The sequence below is a fragment of the Oncorhynchus tshawytscha genome, linkage group LG15 (assembly GCF_018296145.1).
Source record: "Oncorhynchus tshawytscha isolate Ot180627B linkage group LG15, Otsh_v2.0, whole genome shotgun sequence".
NCBI classification, from domain to species: Eukaryota; Metazoa; Chordata; class Actinopteri; order Salmoniformes; family Salmonidae; genus Oncorhynchus; species Oncorhynchus tshawytscha.
The window spans coordinates 13,109,935-13,131,383 of record NC_056443.1 but is presented as its reverse complement, the minus strand read 5'-3'; the positions used below and the strand labels follow the sequence as shown (position 1 = coordinate 13,131,383).

The 21,449-nt window shown below is 41.3% G+C and overlaps 1 protein-coding gene and 1 pseudogene across 3 annotated transcripts; one reads left to right on the top strand and one right to left on the bottom strand.

The window, feature by feature from the left end:
* The first annotated feature begins 1,700 nt into the window (after positions 1-1,700).
* On the top strand, positions 1,701-6,126 carry LOC112215057 (annotated as a pseudogene).
* Positions 6,127-6,789: 663 nt separating this feature from the next.
* On the bottom strand, positions 6,790-19,477 carry LOC112214428 (zinc finger BED domain-containing protein 4). 3 transcript variants are annotated; one of them, XM_042298174.1, is made up of 3 exons: positions 13,539-13,553; positions 13,133-13,304; positions 6,790-11,580 (listed from the first exon to the last, which is right to left on the bottom strand). In XM_042298174.1, exon 3 carries the CDS (start codon positions 11,388-11,390, stop codon positions 7,566-7,568), a length of 3,825 nt encoding a protein of 1,274 aa, XP_042154108.1. In that variant the 5' UTR covers positions 11,391-11,580; positions 13,133-13,304; positions 13,539-13,553; the 3' UTR covers positions 6,790-7,565. The 3 variants fall into 3 exon arrangements, with proteins under 3 accessions (XP_042154108.1, XP_042154109.1, XP_024228915.1); XM_042298175.1 differs by lacking the exons at positions 13,133-13,304; positions 13,539-13,553 and adding an exon at positions 18,474-19,477; XM_024373147.2 differs by having other exon boundaries at positions 13,133-13,784.
* Positions 19,478-21,449: the final 1,972 nt, after the last annotated feature.

The following is a 21,449-nucleotide window of genomic DNA, read 5'->3' as shown; positions in this document are numbered from 1 at the left end:
TTGCTGCTATTACACACTGCTCAAAAAAATAAAGGGAACACTAAAATAACACATCCTAGATCTGAATGAATGAAATATTCTTATTAAATACTTTTTTCTTTACATAGTTGAATGTGCTGACAACAAAATCACACAAATTATCAATGGAAATCAAATTTATCAACCCGTGGAGGTCTGGATTTGGAGACACTCAAAATTAAAGTGGAAAACCACACTACAGGCTGATCCAACTTTGATGTAATGTCCTTAAAACAAGTCAAAATGAGGCTCAGTAGTGTGTGTGGCCTCCACGTGCCTGTATGACCTCGCTACAACGCCTGGGCATGCTCCTGATGAGGTGGCGGATGGTCTCCTGAGGGATCTCCTCCCAGACCTGGACTAAAGCATCTGCCAACTCCTGGACAGTCTGTGGCGCAACGTGGCGTTGGTGGATGGAGCGAGACATGATGTCCCAGATGTGCTCAATTGGATTCAGGCCTGGGGAACGGGCGGGCCAGTCCATAGCATCAATGCCTTCCTCTTGCAGGAACTGCTGACATACTCCAGCCACATGAGGTCTAACATTGTCTTGCATTAGGAGGAACCCAGGGCCAACCGCACCAGCATATGGTCTCACAAGAGGTCTGAGGATCTCATCTCGGTACCTAATGGCAGTCAGGCTACCTCTGGCGAGCACATGGAGGGCTGTGCGGCCCCCCAAAGAAATGCCACCCCACACCATGACTGACCCACCGGTCATGCTGGAGGATGTTGCAGGCAGCAGAACATTCTCCACGGCGTCTCCAGACTGTCACGTCTGTCACATGTGCTCAGTGTGAACCTGCTTTTATCTGTGAAGAGCACAGGGCGCCAGTGGCGAATTTGCCAATCTTGGTGTTCTCTGGCAAATGCCAAACGTCCTGCACGGTGTTGGGCTGTAAGCACAACCCCCACCTGTGGACGTCGGGCCCTCATATCACCCTCATGGAGTCTGTTTCTGACCGTTTGAGCAGACATGCACATTTGTGGCCTGCTGGAGGTCATTTTGCAGGGCTCTGGCAGTGCTCCTCCTGCTCCTCCTTGCACAAAGGCGGAGGTAGCGGTCCTGCTGCTGGGTTGTGGCCATCCTACGGCCTCCACCACGTCTCCTGATGTACTGGCCTGTCTCCTGGTAGCGCCTCCATGCTCTGGACACTACGCTGACAGACACAGCAAACCTTCTTGCCACAGCTCGCATTGGTGTGCCATCCTGGATGAGCTGCACTACCTGAGCAACGTGTGGGTTGTAGACTCTGTCTCATGCTACCACTAGAGTGAAAGCACCGCCAGCATTCAAAAGTGACCAAATCATCAGCCAGGAAGCATAGGAACTGAGAAGTGGTCTGTGGTCACCACCTGCAGAACCACTCCTTTATTGGGGGTGTCTTGCTAATTGCCTATAATTTCCACCTGTTGTCTATTCCATTTGCACAACAGCATGTGTAATTTATTGTCAATCAGTGTTGCTTCCTAAGTGGACAGTTTGATTTCACAGAAGTGTGATTGACTTTGTGTTGTTTAAGTGTTCCCTTTATTTTTTTGAGCAGTGTATGATATCCATATACAGCAGTGCAATGGAGCAGACCTGGGTCCAATAGATTTTTCACTTTTGGGACTACTCAATTTTTTCCATAGTGCCACAGTAGTTCCACAAACTAAATCAAGTACGTCTTGATATGTAAATGACAGGTCTTTCACAAATCAGCCCAATTACTCAAATGTATTGATGCGTACCTTTTTGCTGTCCAGTGCGAGGTTGCCTGGGAGTGTGTGTGACTTTATCTCTATGGCGCATGCAGAGGGAGGTTCGGAGGCAGTTTGGGTCAACAGTTGCGGGACTGTTCTGTCTCACCTGCGCCTCACAGTTCCATCTCATGTTCTACAGCACGAGACCCCTCCCCATTGCACTGCCAATAGGTAAGAGACACTGATATATTGTAGACATGATTGTAGTATAAAATATATTGGATGAAAACTAATATACATAAGTTGTACTGAAAAAATGTGTATCAAAGTACTGTTGGAGACAAGCCTCATGTAGGATTAAAATCTATAATAAAAATGTCCACCAATGTGTTAAAAGTACTACAGGAAATAATATATATTTTTATAATGTCCATAATATCTGCAGTAATAGTGGATAGTGTTTCACAGTATTACTTACCCGCAGTGATGTGATTGGCTGTGATATTCAACTATTGATTTCTCCTGCCATAGTGGCACCCGTTGTCAAAATGGGAAAGCTGTTATGTAGTGGATATCGGATCAAGTGGCCAGTGTAAAAATCGCTCTGCCATTTCCTGGTGGCTACAATTCTACACTGTTGGCTCAATTTATGTGAGAAAAGAAGCACTGAATATTGTAGGGAATCATTGTGCCAAAATCAATGTGACGTACACTACCGTTCAAAAGTTTGGGGTCACTTAGAAATGTCCTTGTTTTTGAAAGAAAAGCAAAAGAAATTTGTCCATTTAAAATAACATCAAATTGATCCGAATTACAGTGTAGACATTGTGTAGACGTGTTGTAAATGACTATTGTAGCTGGAAATGGCAGATTTTTAATGGAATATCTACATAGGCGTACAGAGGCCCATTATCAGCAACCGTCACTCCTGTGTTTGGGGGTAGAAGCTGTTTAGAAGCCTCTTGGACCTAGACTTGGCGCTCCGGTACCGCTTACCGTGCTGTAGCAGAGATAAGTCTATGACTAGGGTGGCTGGAGTCTTTCACAATTTTCAGGGCCTTCCTCGGACACCGCCTGGTATAGAGGTCCTGGATGGCAGGAAGCTTGACCCCAATGATGTACTGGGCTGTACGGACTACCCTCTGTAAGTGCCTTGCGGTCGGAGGCCGAGCAGTTGGTCCCCCTTTGCTGCTACACCAGCCTCCACTCTTCTGGGAAGACTTTCCACTAGATGTTGGTACATTGCTGCGGGGACTTGCTTCCATTCAGCCACAAGCGCATTAGTGAGGTAGGGCACTGATGTTGGGCGATTAGGCCTGGCTCGCAGTTGGTGTTCCAATTCATTCCAAATTGTTTGATGGGGTTGAGGTCAGGGCTCTATGCAGGCCAGTCAAGTTCTTCCACACCGATCTCACAAACCATTTCTGTATGGACCTCGCTTTGTGCACAGGGGTATTGTCCTGCTGAAACAGGAAAGGGCCTTCCCCAAACTGTTGCCACAAAGTTGGAAGCACAGAATCGTCTAGAATGTCCTTGTAGTGTTAATATTTCCCTTCACTGGAACTAAGGGGCCTAGCCAGAACCATGGAGAACAGCCCCAGACCATTATTCCTACTCCACCAAACTTTACAGTTGGCACTATGCTTTGGGGCAGGTAGCGTTCTCCTGGCATCTGCCAAACCCAGATTAGTCCGTCGGACTGCCAGATGGTGAAGTGTGATTCATCACTCCAGAGAACGCGGTAAGCTTTACACCACTCCAGCCGACCCTTGGCATTGTACGTAGTGATCTTAGGCTTGTGTGCGGCTGCTCAGCCATGGAAACCCATTTCATGAAGCTCCCGGAAAAAATAGTTATTGTGCAGACGTTGCCTCCAGAGGCAGTTGGGAACTTGGTAGTCAGGACAGACGATTTTTACGTGCTTCAGCACGGTCTCCTTCTGTGAGGTTGTGTGGCCTACGACTTTGCGGCTAAGCTGTTTGTTGCTGCTAGATGTTTCCACTTCACAATAACAGCATTTACAGTTGACTGGGGTAGCATGGCAGAAATTTGATGAACTGACTTAGAAAGGTTAGAAAGGTGGCATGTTATGACGGTACCACGTTGAAATCGGTGAGCTCTTCAGTAAGGGATATTCTACTGCCAATATTTGTCTATGGAGATTGCATGGCTGTGCTCAATTGTATACCTGTCAGCAACGTGTGTGTGTGTCCACATACTTTTGTATATATAGTGTATTTTAGGAGTTTTTTTTTCTTCCAGCAGTTTCTCTGATGGTAATCTTGTGCAGTTAAAGGTCTGTTATGTTTTCTCCCTAGTCCTGTTGGCATTCCCTGTTGGGTCTTTCCTCTGTCCCTCTACTCTCGTCATCATCGTGTTTAGATCAGAACTGTCTCTCTACCTGGGTCTGATGCTGCTCATGTCATTACTGAGTAGAAGGCTAGGGATCCTTCAACTGCTCTACTATGCGATTCCTGCAGGTGCTCTGTCACTAGGTAAATATGTTATCAGAAAGACTAATTCTGGTTCTGGATAACTACAGGGTGTGCAGGCTTTTTCTCCAGCCCAGCACTAACACACCTGGCTAAGCTATAGTAGTTAGATGAGTCGGGTGTGCTGTAGCTTGCCTGGACCAAATGCATATTCCTACCCTGTAGTTTTTCACGATTAGAAGTGTTATAAATGTATAAGCTCTTTTAGATGAACGTCTAATTTTGTCGTCTCCTGTCTCTTTCAGCTTTGACTGTCGGCATTGACTCATTCTTCTGGAATAAGCTGATTTGGCCCGAGGACCAGGTACTCTGGTACAACACCACCCTGAACAAGAGCTCCAACTGGGGAATATCCTTCACTTCACTCAATGCCTGTTATAAACCCATAACAATGTTCACAAAGTCAACTAATTAAATCATTCACCACAGCTATAGACACCTGCTTCTCCTTGATTGATTCTGAGTTAGTATAAACGTTTGTGGTAATATTATGAAATGGGTTAATTTTCCACTCATCACGGAGAACCTGCAAACAACTTGCTACCTTTCCTTGACTTTCTCCCCCAGTAAACCGCCCCCTTTCTGTAGTACTTCTACTCTGCTCTGCCCCGTGCTCTAGGCTGCGCAGTGCTGTTCGTCCCCCCCAGGCCTGCTTGACAGACGGACACGCACCCTGCTGCTGCCTACTGTAGGATTTATCCTGCTCTACTCTTTCCTGCCCCATAAGGAGCTACGCTTTATCCTCTACACCTTCCCTGTGCTGAATATAGTGGCCGCACGGGGCTGCTCCTTCATGTAAGGAGAAAAAGGCTGTTATTGGCATGATTGTTGTCTGTTCAGGTAGGTCAATTTAGTATAATAATGTTAGAAAAACACAATATTTTTGGCCTTCAGGATGTTGGAGTCACAGTTCAATTGTCTTTCAGGGGACATGTTGTATGGACCTTAGTGTGGACAGAGAAAACACATAAAATTAATCTTGAAAACCTTTTAATTCTCCATCCTACAGTCTGAACAACTACCACAAATATTGGATGTATAAACTTGGCTCCTTAATCGTGGTTGGCCAGTTGGTGACAAATGCTGCATACTCCAGCATATCTCTGTACGTGTCCCATCACAACTACCCTGGAGGCCGGGGGGGTGCAGATACTGCATAAACTAGTACCATCTACATCAGGTAAGAGCAGTGATGTAGTAGAGAGTAAATGCAAGTCAAGGCTGTTTACACACCTTAATTATTTTGAGTGAGCGTTTAACCACCTTTTGCGGAAAATGTATTAAAAGTATAGTAGGGAGTATTAATTTACTCACTATCACTTGGTAAGAGGTTATACATTTTTTTGTTATCAGTTACCAAATCGGACAGTGAGGAAAATGTCATGGTTGCAAAAACACTGATTTAAAGGTATGTACATCCATTGCTTCTCCTCAATGTCCCTGTTCATATTGATGTATTTGCTGCCCAAAACTGGAGTATCACATTTCTTAGAACTGAACAGAAACTGGAGGTTAGTTTGACTAGGTATTCTATTCTGGAATATAACTGTTTCCAACCTTCTAAAGGCATTCTAAGGATTCAGCTTTGTGTTCTATTGTCAGGTATGACAAGAGAGAAGACATTGGCCCTGGACACCCTGATATGAAGACATACTCCTATGTTCTGATGGAGGCCAATGCCACCCACATAGCACTACTCAAAGACTCCCACGTGCCTTTGGCCTTCATCCAAGGTTACAGCAACATGACATTGAATGCCTTTCAGTTTCCTTTCTTCAGTATAAACCTGGGAGACAAACTGGTGTTGCTAGAAAGAGTACCTGACCCTGAGCATCCCAGTTGAACTGAGGAAAGTGATGTAGTTTTTCAGGATTTAGTATTTTCTTATGACCAATTGTAAATAACTACAACTAAATTGCAGTGTATTGAGTGTTCTGTTTTCAATCACTCTTTTGGGATATAAGTAGGTTGGAACCAGATATTGATAGGATCACCTACTTTGTCATTTACATATTTAAAAAAAGAAAAGTCTGGCTAGGCCAGCTTAGATCTCCATTCACATGCAAAGTGTATACAGTCCTTTCATTACTTCAAATGAAATTGATCCATAATCCTCCAATTTTACTCCACCAAACCAGGTAACTGGTTTAATGTCTAACACTTCCTCCAAACAGTGGTCAGATAACCCAAGTTCAATAACTGCCATCCTTCAAAACAGTGCATTTAAAAAAAATCTGAAATAAGTTTGAAGAACTCATTATGCTAGTTCTCCATATGAACAAAACAGCTCATCGTGAGCTTTGGAATGAAACTGAAGAGGAAATGTTTGACTTACAAGGAAGTACTTGTGCCATTTGAGGCAATATTACATGCTTTGAGACCACTTTTCAGAAAGGTTACATTTAAATGTTGCAAATAGACATTCCATGGTGACACTGTTCTCCCTACTAAACATGAAATCATAAGTGAAATTGGCAGGTAGTGCCCCAACTTTTCTAGTAAGAACATTTTCTGTTGCCAAACATTTGCTAGTGTCCCCTACCAAACATGGCAATTTCTGTACACAAAGCATGAAAAAAAAGGGAACAAAGGATTACATAAGAAACCTTTTATTTACAAATGACCACAATTTGCATGGTTCCAGTCTGAATACTTCCACATTTGAAATTAAGTTCAACAATCATTATAACAAATGTACAGTACATTTTACTTGACAACCCATAATTTAATCCCTTGAAAATAAATGTAATTGTGCTAAAGACATATCAAACAAATTGCTTCTGAAAAAAATACAGCAATCTTGCATAATATTAAAATATTTCAGCAAGTTAAAAAAAAGCAACTTCTAAATTGACAGTACCATGAGCCACATTCATAATGAAATAAATAACAAACTTAACATCTTTCAGTCACAGCATTTATTTTTGGGCAATGTGTTCATTTAGAAAAAAAAGACAGCATCTTGTTTCTAATATTTTAAGCCATTTAAATTGAAAGACTTGATTTGCGCATCAAAGTATTTACAGCATTTTGACCTGAATTAGTTTTGGATAAGGCACAAGGAGAGAGAAGACAAAATTAAGACACAGGAACAAATGTTCACAACCCCTACCGCTAAATGCACCCCTCCCTCCCTGACACTTTTCACTGAGTCTCTGATGCAAGTTCTAAAGTGTTGACAGTAGTATACAAAATGCAATTAAGAATAACTTAATTAACAATTCCAAATGTGCTCATGATTTGAAAATGAAGCTCAGTGTATTGTCTATTCTCCTTTTAGTTACCCCTGAATCTAAAAAGTTACCCCTGTCATTTCACAGTTCTATGAATTGGACCTTGCTAAGGAGCCTCATAAGCAATGGTTTTAAATCAGTGCTGATAATAAATTAAGGGTAGGTTGACCTTTAGAAAGAGAAGCCCCTCCATGTTTTCTAGTAATGGCATGGGCTGATTCAGAGCGCAGTTCACACTGGCTGTGCTGAACAGAATCTCTGCTGGGACAATGCTGGGAGGGCAGCCCACATAGCGGACAGCGACCTTGGCAAGGTCAGGCCACAGTAACTTCTTCAGGTTCCAGTAGTCCAGTGGATCACAGCTTTGATCAAGTATGTCCTCCTCCAAGTATTCCAGCACTGCCAGCTCTGATGATTTTGGCTTGTCCTCCTGTTTTATCTTGTGTCTGATGTCATCCATGAGCGCCCAGAGGTTGTCCTTGTTTGAGGGAGAACCGCTTGATGAAACTGGGACCTCTCCACCACATCCGTTGGATAGTGAAGGCTTTATCTCAATTGAGGTAGAAAGGGACACCTGAAGTTCACTGATGAGATCTTGTTTGCATTGCTCCGCCTCTTCCTCTGTGAACAAGGAAGTCTTGTACCGCGGGTCCAGCATTGTCGCCCAAGTGTACCTGGGGTCGTGTAGGGTCGACGACATCCTGCTCACCATCGCTTCCTTCAGAGACTTGAGCATGTTGTCGATGCCCATTGTCTCGTCAAAGAGCATGTCTATCTTCCGGTTGAGGATGTGGATCAGTGGTATGACTTGACCCAAAGTGGCAGTGCGATTGCTCATCTCCCTGCAGGCCACTTCGAAGGGCTTCAACGCATTGCATACCGACTGCATCACTTCCCACTGGTCGCAACTGATCATTTCCCTGAAGTTGCACTCTATTGACATCTCGTCGACCGCTTTCTTTTGTTCCACCAGACGTTCAAGCATGAAGAAGGATGTCCTCCATTTTGAGGGAACGTCCTGGATTAGGCAATTTTCAGGTAGCTGATAAACCTTCTGCAATTCTGCCAACTTCTCCTTTGCTTTGTCTGAGCGATACACACGCTCGCAAATCTTCCGAGCGTTGCTTAGAAGGTTCTGGACCATCCTCTGACTCTTTATGGCTTCGTTCACAATTAGATCTATGGTGTGGCCAAAGCACTGCACGATGACATGGTTGTTGTCCTCCAGGACGTTCGCAATAGCATTGTTGTCGGTTACAGTGAATCCTTTCTTCAACCCTAAGGAGCTGATCCAGGTGTCCCAGAAGTATTCGAGCTGCTTCTGTATATTGAGTGTGTCATGGTCACAGTCGATCTGTGACACACTGAGGAGAGCGGAGCAGTGAAAGTCCTCACCCTGAGGTCTAACACATGATTCGTATGAAACCCAGTGGGCAGTAAGAGTCAGAAATTCCCGAGTCTGGCTAGTGACCCAGATGCTTGTTGTAAAATGGACAATACCACTCTCAGCCTCTTTCAGGTGTGTGAGAACAACCTCCTTCACCCTCTCATACATGTCTGGTATGGCAGTGCTGGTGAAATACGAAGAGGAGGGTAGAGAATACTGGGGTTGAAGATACTCTAGTAATCGATTCAAACCAGTGTTCTCTACTAAGGCTGATGGCTGAAGATCCAGTGCAAGCATTTCGGCAACGAGTTTGGTGATTATTTTGGCAACCGGGTGGTATTCATCAAATCTTTCACAGTTTTCATCATACACAGAAGAAGTGTCCATGAGTTCGTGTTTAACGTGAATTTCAGCAGACGGCACATCACCTGAGATAGTACTGTTACTTTCAAGAACATTTCCATGAAATCTCTGCATGTGCCTGAATAAACAACTAGTTCCGAGGTTTGTCGTCTTTTTGCCCCGACTTATTGTACGGCTACAGTGCAAACAAACCACCTTAGTGGGATCAGAAGGGGAAATAGAAAAATGATTCCACAACTTTGATGTCTTTTTACTGAACACAGAGTTATGTGGCTTTTTCTCTTTGGCAGGGCTGTTAGTCAGTTTGGCTGGAACAGCCTCAGCAGAGAGAGTAGCATAGGAATGAGGTGAGGAGTCCTTATCATTTGTGCTTTTTTGGTTTTTGAGGACATCAGGGTGCCTTCTCATTAGATGCCTCATCAAACAGCTGGTTCCGAAGTCTCCCCGTTTCCCCCGGCTGATGACACAGGGACAGTATCGGCAGAGGGCTTTAAGCTGATCCACTGGAGAGACGATGAAATGGTGCCACACTTCGGATTTCACACGTTTCATGATTTTTTTATTTTGTTGGAAAATTGAACTCGCCAGATCCTCTTTCAGGCCTGAGCCCTCTAGAGACAGATCACACATTGAGGGAGGTAAAGGAACATCCTCATCTCTAAGTCCAAAGCAGAGATTGAGGGAGGAATCCTGTTCTGATTGGTTTATTGTGTCATCAGACTCCTCCTTCACATCCATGCTTTCATCTTCGTTATGGGGCATTTCGTCAGATATTGTTTCTGGGGAGGATGGAGCGAAAGGGGATTCTTTTTTAATCTCGACTACTGAGTCCTGATGCAGCTGAGAGCGAGACAATAATGTTGTTGGGTTTGTATATGGTGGTGGGATGTTCGAGCCCTGTCCATTTTCTTCAATGACAATTCCTCTGTGGGCTCTCCACATATGGCGAATCAGACAGCTTGTGCCCAGGTCTTTTCCATTTTTACCCCTGCTAAATTCATTCATGCAGTGTATGCATACTGCTTTGGAACTGTCAGCAGGGGACAGGTAGAAATGCTTCCACACAGCTGATCTTCTACGAGAACTTGAGTTTTTGGGAGTTGCAGCGAGACTCTCACACCCACCTCCATCCATCGCTTCTTCATGGTTGTTGTTGGAATGTGAGGATGAGACTGTGCCAGTGTCGTTTTTGGCACCCTTTTCAAGTTTTGGTAACACTTTTTCTTTGGATGATATGTCAGAGCCCTCTGCTGAAGAGGTGGACGGTGAAGAGTTTGTTCGTGAGGCAGGAGTAGTAATGCTAGCTGCCAGGCTTCCGTTATTTGATGAATTTGAGGGGGGTATTACAGATGAGGCAACTGAGGCAGTCAGAGTATTTGAGGAGAGGTCACCATCTTGTAAAAGCACAGTGGGGTGAGCCCTTCGTACGTGCCTCATTAAACAACTTGTACTTAGGTCCTTCTCGTTCTTACCTCGACTGAACTCTTTCATGCAGTACATACAGATTGCTTTGGTACTGTCGCGTGGAGATATGCAGAAATGGTTCCAGGCAGGGGATTTCTTCCTGGGATTAGCATTAGTGGGACTTCTCATGGATGACAATAGGCTTTGAGTGACAGCATCCATCGCAACATCATAAAGAGTGCTTGTGTACCCACTAAGCATACTACTGTAATCATCTGTATTGTCATCTGTATCGTCTCTAGTAACAAAGGGGCCTACAGAACTATCATACGATAACCTTTCATCCTCTTGGGTCCCCTTCATACTGTTTGGATCCTCCTCTTCCTCATTATGTTCAGATGTGCCATTTTCTATCTTGACCGCAGTGTTAAGATTTAGGATTTTATTTGAAATGGCCGGAGAAGTAGGCCCAAGAGAGTCCTCTTTATCACATGCCTCATCTGCTTCATTGACAGACTCATTAATTGTTAATTGTCCATCAACCTGAGAAATAGATAAATTGTCTGGTTCCTCCTCGTGAATAGAAGCCACGGGTGAAGAGTCTTTAGCCAGTGTTTTAGACGGACAAAAGGTTTTTGCGTCTGCAGTGTCATGGGGGGTGATGCTGTATGATTTAAACACGTAGCCATCTTGCCCCTCAATTTTTAGACATGTTCCTTTTGCCTCTCTTTTCTTGTTTTCTATGCCATTCGTTTCTGAGTCTACTACATCTTCACTCTTAAGAGAGAGGTCTTCCTCTCCATCCATGTTAGCCGACCAAAGTTCTGGGGGAAAATCAAATTTTCTTATCGAATACAGCTTGCCAAAAGTTCATGAGTGTGGGAGCATTTCTCATTCCAAAGTTTCAGTTTTGTCCAGATCAGAAGGAGCAAGCTTGTAGTCCATTTTCTCTATTTACGAAAGTGTCAAGAGACGTTTCCACCTTTTCTAGTCGGCTCTGGAATGAGAGAAATTCAATAAAACATTTGATATTTCAGCAAATAGCAGATAAAAACAAGTTGACCGACTAGAAACTGTTTATAGTCAGGCTGCAATCCAAAGGTCCTCAAATTACCCCTAAAATGTGTGTTTGAGATTATATTAGCCATGCTTAGCGGTATGACAGTGTAAAGTTCTACCTGATAATTAATTACACCCACCTGGTGTCCCAGGTCTAAATCAGTCCCTGATTAGAGAGGAACAACTAAATAAAATGCAGTGGAACTGGCTTCAAGGTCCAGATTGATACTAGCCTACCATTGTTTAGGTGGTATCCCACCCAAAACATGTACATTCAATTGGTTTCAATGTTGGTGCGCATTGTTTCCAGCAATGACTAACTTTGGGATCCTTTAAAAACCCAATTTTATTTATTTACCTTTATTTAACTAGGCAAGTCAGTTTTAAGAACAAATTCTTATTTTCAGTGACAAAATGTAAAGTCTAGCATTCATTGGTGACATTGTATCAAAATTCAAAGTAGGTATGTTAATAATTTAATGTAATTAAATGGGAGTATAATTTCCCAATTTATGATAGAAAAATAGCCTAGAACACAATACATTATTGGTTATCAAATTAAAACGGTTTCATGGTTGCCACAGTAAATAAACCTTATTAGCAATCATGTCTTTAATTTGCATAAAAAATAAACTGCTTATTTACACAGGCATAGTGAGTTATATGATCAACTAACCCAGAACAAGAGACGAATGGGGAATTAATCATTATTCGTGCATGCAGCCAGCCAGCTACCAGCAAACCACAACAAATGTTGTTTCACCAAAACTGTAGCAACCAGACATAATCCGATTGGATCATAATTATGTCTGGAATCTAGACAAATCAACTAGAGTAGTATCATACTCCCTTTTATAACTAGAACGTTATCCAACTGCTAACGAGCTAGTTAGCGTGACAGCTAACTAGTTAGCTTGACAGCTAGCTAGCTACAGGAGCCGTATTTCCTGATACAGCGTTAGTTGGCTGGCTAGTACTTTTCCGGGTAGAGTTAGCTAACGAGCAACATCCAGGATTACGGTGTGACACATTGATTTACTTTAAAATAGTAGCTATTTCACTCAACTCATAATTTGGAGCCAATTGAGGTAATGCTAACCCTAGCTAGCTAGCCAAGTTAATAGCAATGCCAGTATCTGAGGCTAGCTAGGTTAGCTACACAAAAACACACACACACACACAAACACTGTATATGTTTCTAAAACAGAAATCGGAAACCATAACTTCACAAACGGACTATCCTTTCAACTACATATATGAAGCAGCCTGTTTATTAACTGGCAACAGTATCTGATACAGTATGGAACCTGGTCGTGCCAGCTAGCTAGGCCACACTGGGCATAACCTGTCTGGTGAGACAGAACCAGATTCTTCCCTGGTATTAGAACAGAAGAACCACAGACCAACCGAATCAGCCCAGTACATTACTCACGACGTTATTTTAACAAAGAGACCCCCTAGAAATCACAGACCAAGATAGTAATACATACCTTGAAATCTTAGTGTATAAATCACTGGCTTTCTGTTACTAAACAGTTAAATACGACACATTTGATTGATCCAGAGGGGGATTTACTTCGTTGCTTTGTCTCCTAGCAGTTCACATTCAGTTGAAGCAGGTCCACACAGCGTCGGACGGAAGAAACACGCTTCATGATGTCACTGGGTTGAAGGGTTTTCCAATATGGCGACAGGGACAATAAAAAAAAACCGAAAATTCGTCGATAAAGCAACACTTCTTAATAGATCGATACGTGCATACTACTTCTTGACAGATGTTAGCATTATTGGCATTGTTTTGCATATGCCATCGCCAATACAGGGACAATAATCAATTTTACCAACGGTGTTGTTTGTTTTTCTCCTGTTATTACTGCTCTTAAATTTTAACCTTACCAACGGGGTTTCTTGACCTGAAGTGTCTCTCCCAGGGGCACTGAAATCATCACGGGTGGGCATATGGTTTACAAAACAAAACTCGACACATTTATGAACATATTTGACTTGTCTTATTTCTTGAAGCACAGGCATAATACATTGTTATGAAAGGCTTGTTGTATAATAGTGATTGTTCACTAATCACTGCTGAGAACAATGAATGTGAAATCTAAATGCTACTATGTGTGGAGTGAGTCTAAATTTAGAGTCTGTCTCAACCAGCATGAAACGCACATTAAATGGGAATTTGAATGTTAATACAGACTGAATTTAGAACAAATTACTAGGCTGCATCATGTATGTAAATCCTCATGCATGCTTTGAGGCTTCACAGGACAGGGGACAGATGGGGCCAAAGATGGTGTATAGTTTACTCTGGCCATTTGTGAACACATTTTAAAGGTTCCTGTCTGTGTAAATGGGCTTTCCCTCTCTCGCATGAGCTCATGTTTCCTCCATAATATCTGCCATGCCCACACGGGAGGCAACATCTGGTTCAAAGGTATTTTTGTTATTTTATTAGGATCTCAATTAGCTGTAGTGAAAGCTGCAGCTTCTTTTCCTGGGGTCCACATGAAACATGACATATTACAGAAAATGTAGACAAGAACTGCTCAAGGACAGAACATACTTAAATACACACAAAATATCTAGGTAAAATAGGGAAGCGGCATTGTGCTGTGAGGTGTTGCTTTAGCTGTTTTTTTTTGTTTTTTTTTAAACCAGGTTTGCTGTTCATTTAAGCAATATGAGATGTGAGTTCCATGCAATAATGGCTCTATATAATACTGTATGCTTTCTTGAATTTGTGGACTGTGAAAAACCCCTGGGGCAACTGGGAAAAATAGTTTTGAATGGTCATCAACTCGATATTCCAAGTAAGGAACTTGGGCCTCTTTGTAGAGCTCCAACTTTCCGACCGGAAGATCACTGACATTATGATTTAACATAGTTTCCCCCCCCAGAGTTCCCAGTTGTCTTGAAAGCACCATAATGCTGACAGCGATCCACAATCCACAACCCGTTTTTCAACTATTTGTTCAGTACTGCAGTCTGTTAAATTGAACGTTCCAGAATTTAAAAACTTACTGAACACTGCCCTGTTATATTTAGTGTCCCCTCAGTACTTACAACGCACACTTGAGGACTTGAGTGGCTCCGTTTCTATGGTAAGCTTAAAGGGGCAGCTGAACATTTGTATCATCTGATATTTTGTCTGAAAGACTCAGGTAACAAAATATTAAATTGAGCAAAATACCACATTACTTCTTATTAGTCATACACTCCTTGTTTTATAAACATTACTAAGCATACCGAGGTCACCGTCAGACTTAGATGCATAAAGTCCTGTACGTCCTCTTATATACTGCTCACACAGACAAGTCATATTTGCATGATTTAGCTTATTCATTATTCATACTTAATTCATCATTACAACTCCTGGCCCTAGCTATAGTATAACCAGAGCCCAGTGTTCCTGAGGGGTATACTATTATGCACGCTATATAAACATTAATTCAAGCAATTCTATTCATGATTTACAGTCCAAATTGTATTATTTTTGTAATATCAAGTTTTCCAGTGAGTTGTTTAACCTCTGTGTTGATGCGGTCACTGTTAGAATGCCTCTTGAAGTGTTTCTCTATTTACAGTGAACCCCTCAGTTTGCTTGTAAGTTTATTATGAAAGATCTCACCATGAATGCCTTAAAACGTCTACATCATGCTTTCAAGTCGTGTACAAGTGACATTTACGTGTCACGTGTTAGTTTAAGTGTCTGTTTAGTTAATTATTAAAGATCTCACCATGAACGCCTTACACACATCTACATGATTTTGTAAAAAATATTTCCATTTGCCAGAGTCATGAAATAAATTTCATTTGTTGATTTAGCTAAAATAGGCATATCACTTAAAAACAAAAATTATTAGAATAGTTGATTTGTAGCCAGCCACCATTACTGTGTAGATATGCCTATTTCTCAAATCAATACAGACACAAAGGCTTCTTTGTTGCAGGTAGCCCTATTCAGAAATAAGAGGTAGCCTAGGTCTCGAGTGGCACATTCAAAACCACTCGGAACTCAGCAATCTCTGAATTCTGACTTCATTGCGTTCAAGACAACTGGGAACTCGGGGGGAGAAAAACGAGCTCTGACTAGAAAAAAATAGTTTTGAACGGTGATCCAACTCGGTATTCCAAGTCAGAAACTCTGGCATCTTTCTCTGACCTGAAAATCACTGATGTCATGATTTGACCTCATTTTTCCCCCAGAGTTCCAAGTTTACCACAAATGTACCGGTTCAACAGTGTGCGTTTATAAGAATGATCCGACCAAGGCGCAGCGTACTTTGAGTTCCACATCATTTTAATGAATAAAGTGACACTTAAGCAAAGACTAAACAAATAAAGAATAAACTAACCGTGACGATAATGCAGTGCTAACAGGCAACTAAACATAAACAATATCCCATAACCCACAGGTGGAAAAATGCAACTTAAGTATGATCCCCAATTAGAGACGATTACCAGCTGCCTCTAATTGGGAATCATACACAAACCCCAACATAGAAAATCAAACCTAGAACCCCACATAGAAATAATAAACAAGACTAAAACCCCTAGTCAAGCCCTGACCTACTCTACCATAGAAAATACATGTTTTCTAAGGTCAGGACATGACACACTGTCACCATGCAATCCTTAGGCTATACATTTCTGTGGATATGTCTTGTGGTTAAAAGCAGGGCTTGAATTGAGGGGGTATGTGAGGATATAGGCCTAAACCTTGTTATTTAGGCGGGCAAAAAGCATATGCTTGTTTGCTTAGCCTTAGAAAAATAAAACATTCTGGGTTATACAAAGTGATCATATCCACATCGATGGGACAGTAGTGGAGAGGGTAGTAAGTTTTAAGTTCCTCGGCGTACACATCACAGACAAACTGAATTGGTCCACCCACACAGACAGCATCGTGAAGAAGGCGCAGCAGCGCCTCTTCAACCTCAGGAGGCTGAAGAAATTCGACTTGTCACCAAAAGCACTCACAAACCTCTACAGATGCACAATCGAGAGCATCCTTTCAGGCTGTATCACCGCCTGCTACGGCAACTGCTCTGCCTACAACCGTAAGGCTCTCCAGAGGGTAGTGAGGTCTGCACAACGCATCACCGGGGGCAAACTACCTGCCCTCCAGGACACCTACACCACCCGATATCACAGGAAGGCCATAAAGATCATCAAGGACAACAACCACCCGAGCCACTGCCTGTTCACCCCGCTACCATCCAGAAGGCGAGGTCAGTACAGGTGCATCAAAGCAGGGACCGAGAGACTGAAAAACAACTTCTATCTCAAGGCCATCAGACTGTTAAACAGCCACCACTAACATTGAGTGGCTGCTGTCAACACACTGACTCAACTCCAGCCACTTTTAATAATGGGAACTGATGGGAATTGATGTAAAATATATCACGAGTCACTTTAAACAATGCTACTTAATATAATGTTTACATGTATATACTGTACTCGATACCATCTACTGCATCTTGCCTATGCAGTCTGTACCATCACTCATTCATATCTTTATGTACATATTCTTTATCCCTTTACACTTGTGTGTATAAGGTTGTAGTTTTGGAATTGTTAGGTTAGATTACTCGTTGGTTATTACTGCATTGTCGGAACTAGAAGCACAAGCATTTCGCTACACTCGCATTAACATCTGCTAACCATGTGTATGTGACAAATACATTTGATTTGATAAAGTGATCTAGGCTATAATAAAGATTAACTCCACAATTAATTTCTGCATAGTCTACTAGCCTATCGAAGGTCTTGCTCAGCCTCATCATCACAGGAAAAGTTTGGTTGTTTAATTAAATGCTCCCTAATTTTGAATATTAGTGGTAGGCTATGTATACAGCGAAAGACCAAAAAGATAGAATCGGGATGGGTCTATTCATAGACCAAACAGTTTAACGGGTACACCTTTTATTCAGGGGAATCGCATTGAATCAGGTTATTAATTTCAGTGCAGTTACTTTATTACCCATAACTTTAACTGAAACGGAACCAAAAACATCCCAGCCAGTTTTGATCGCAGCTCATGATGAAGCCTGAACATTTCAGCAGTATGTCATTGATTTAGCTAACAATCGCCTACAGATTTGACACAAAGGAAGACATACATTTAATCTGGGTTTGACAAATAACCTGACGAGGATCCTTTGACTTTCCCCCATATTGTTTGTTCCCAATTAGGCTAAATGTAGTCCTATTAATGAGCCTTTGATGTTGTCCTATTCATTTGCATAGGCTAACCATTGCAATCAATTATATTTACTATCTTCTGTTTGTTATGAATAAACAGGCATTGGGGTAAAAAATATATAATAATTTGTTTCGATGCTCCCCCACATACATTAATGTTACTTACCTTAAAGATAACAAAGTCAGCTAATTTCCACTTCATTCATATGTAAATACATTTGATTCATACACTGGCTTGTCTGGCATGTTTTCATTTAAACTGGCCTTCCCTTATCTACACTGAAATAATATTATATCAGTAGTCCGCTATTATGATTTTAAAAAATATATAGCATTAGTACACCATTGTGGTTTAATATATATCTAATGTAGGTCCGAGGATACAACCATGATTAATGTTGCACTAACAAATACCGTCAAGGGATATGTTAAAATTTACAATAATGAATACCTTGTGAAACAGCGACAGACAGACAATATTTAAATATATAAACATTAGAAATAAATGAAATTATAAACATTAGAAATAAATGAAATTATATTTCATATTATTACTAATACATCTTTTACATAGCTCTTGGAGGGCCAGAAAATAAATTAACAAAGGACGATATTTTTTACCTGGTCAAAAACCTCCACATGCTTCTCAGCCCATGCCTGAAGGTGGTCCTCGAAGACGTTCTGATCTGGTTTGACAACTTTCACCACATCAGGTGGAGTTTCAGTGATCTCAAAGTACGTTATACAAAAATAGAAACAGACAAACAACACGAAGCCAATCACATATTTTAATACTCCACTCTATGCAATAATTGTATATACAATTGAATTGTTTACCTCAGTAAACAGCTATGGCTCCCGTCCGTACAGCAGGCGATAGATAGGGTGAGTACTCTGGAGGCCCTGGACGCTGCTGTTGTGTGCAAAGAGAATTACCTTCAGGTTGTCCTCCCATCATTCCTTCCCGTCAAGGGACTTGCCGATGGCAGTCTTGAGGGTCTGGTTAGTCCGTTCATCCAAACCAATACATCTACACATCACATTATGTGTACACTTGTGTCAATATGTGTCAATTTCAAAAAAATATATAAATTACTGGAAGCCTATGCGAAACAATGCTACAGCCATTACATTATTAACCACGAACATGTAAGCTAACATTGACAGAATGATTGCCTAGCCCTAGAGCTAGCTAGCGCTTAGCCAAGCAACATTTGGTTAACATCAAGCTAGCGAAATGTTAAACGCTATTTTCATACAAATATTAATATTAATATTTATTTAACACATTTTATCGTGACGTCACATATTTACATATATTACCTGAACTATACTGAGCATTTGTTCATAGAAAATAAAACAAATAGGATCTAAAATATTGAAAAAAAAAGTACCGAAAGTTTGGACGTACAGAAACCTCCTTTAGTTAAAATGAAAATTCCAACCAGTTTTTCCACTCGGTTAAAACTCCCTTCAATTACCTTCAAACATCACCAAACTCATGGACTATGTAGTTAACCATGTTACCTGAATATTTTGAGAGTCAAAATGACATTTTGCACATTACATACCTGAATGTAAAATGACGAGATGGAGAAGTAGTTTTCAGTAGTAGGCATTCTCCAAGATTAAAGGAAAAACCATCAAGATCTCACTAACGTTCCCCATTGATGTCACAGCTCCACCTAGCGGCAGTATCATATACTTTACTTTAAATGCAAATACCTGGGAGGCCATCAAAATGATACAAGGGATGGCTTCATAAAATAGCAAACAAAATAAAACATCAAAAATATGACCCATACATATTTATGTGTGTCACATATACACATGGCATATGCTTGGGTACTACCTTGACATCTCTGATCTGCTTGCCACAATAAATGAATGCTAGAACATTGGTAGCCAGGATTAGCTATTTGTATCTAGCCTTTTAATAATTGCATAACAGTGTAAGTTAGACACATTATCTTTGTTTGCATGTGAGCACCTGTTTTTTTTGTCTGTCCTGTCAATGTTGAGTGACCACACATGCCTCAGCACGCATAGAAGGTTACTTGCCTGCTTGCAAATGTGTGCTAAAAGTAGAGATGTTTCATAGTATTTCTGATGGTCTTAACTCCCCACCACCAATTAAATGTTTTTTAAAAACCACGGAAACACCACTGCAATATAGGCCTACACTCAGAAAAAAATAGTGCTATTTACAACCTAAAAGGATTCTTCCGCTGTCTTCATAGGAGAACACTTTTTGGTTCCGGGTAGAACACATTCTGTGCCTAAGTAGAACCCTTTTGGACCATCTCATTCCACAGAGGGTTCTACAAGGAACCAAAAATACTTCTACCTGGAACGAAAAGGGTTCTCTTTTGGTGACAGCCAAAGAACCCTGTTGGAACCCCGTTTTCGAAGAGTGTACTCAACTAGTTCAACCTGTTAAGTTTACACCATTTCATTCTGTACTCAAACATCTGCCTAGTATTCAAGATAACATGCAAAATAGCACCACCACCTTTGAAGGTTTTCATCAACCTATGCTCAGACTTTAATAGCAGTGTTCCAAGAACCTCCACCAGGGGTGACTGTAGTATCCTCAAACGGACAAAAAGGAAACACAAGAGGGCACCCCACACTCATTTTAGATCCCAATGTGTCATTATTTTCATACTGTATGCTTTTATTCTCATCACTATCTCCTTTGCTGTCTTCCATTTACGGCATTTCAACATTGACACAGAGGGGCACATCACACTCATGTCCTTTCTTGGAACTCCATACACACACACACATTACTGTAGCATCTTCTTTACATTTCTCACATTTTAGGCATCCAAATGAGGCCTTGGATGAATCATGTTGCAATGAGATGGCCACAGTCCTTTTCAGTTTGGTGACAAATGAGTTGAATAGGAGAAGAGGATGTGGTTGCTTGTGGAGGGACAGCAGTGGGGGTGGTGGGTAGAACAGCTGCAGTGACGCTGATTGGTTGCTCTGGCTCATTACTTCTTGACTAAAATAAATATATATTTTGAAGTTAGTTCGACATTGCCATAGTTCAACAGCTGAAAAGCCTTCATTAACATACTCCCAGAGATAGCAAAACATTCAGTATTCACTGAATGAAGTAGCCTACCCATCCCCATTTACAATTTAATTAATCCATGAAATAAATTATACTCTAGCACATTCAATGACATTATTGTAGACAATAGGCTACTCCTATATCTTATAAAACACCAGAATCATTGAAGGAAGTAGCACCCATCCACATTTACAATTTAATTTGTCAATTAGATAAATAATACTAGCACATACAGTGCATTCGAAAAGAATTCAGACCCCTTGACTTTTTACACATTCGTTATGTTACAGCCTTATTCTGAAATTGATTATATTGTTTTTCCCCCTCATCAATCTACACAAAATACCCCATAATGACAAAGCGAAAACTGTTTTTTAGAAATGTATGCCAATGTGTAATAATTAAAAAAAAGAAATATCACATTTACATAAGTATTCAGACCCTTTTCTCAGTACTTTATTGAAGCACCTTTGGCAGCGATTACAGCCTCGAGTCTTCTTGAGTATGATGCTACA

What these genes read in the sequence shown, in the direction of transcription:
- LOC112214428 (XM_042298175.1), bottom strand. Translation starts at nt 11,390, where the DNA reads ATGGATGGAGAGGAAGACCTCTCTCTTAAGAGTGAAGATGTAGTAGAC.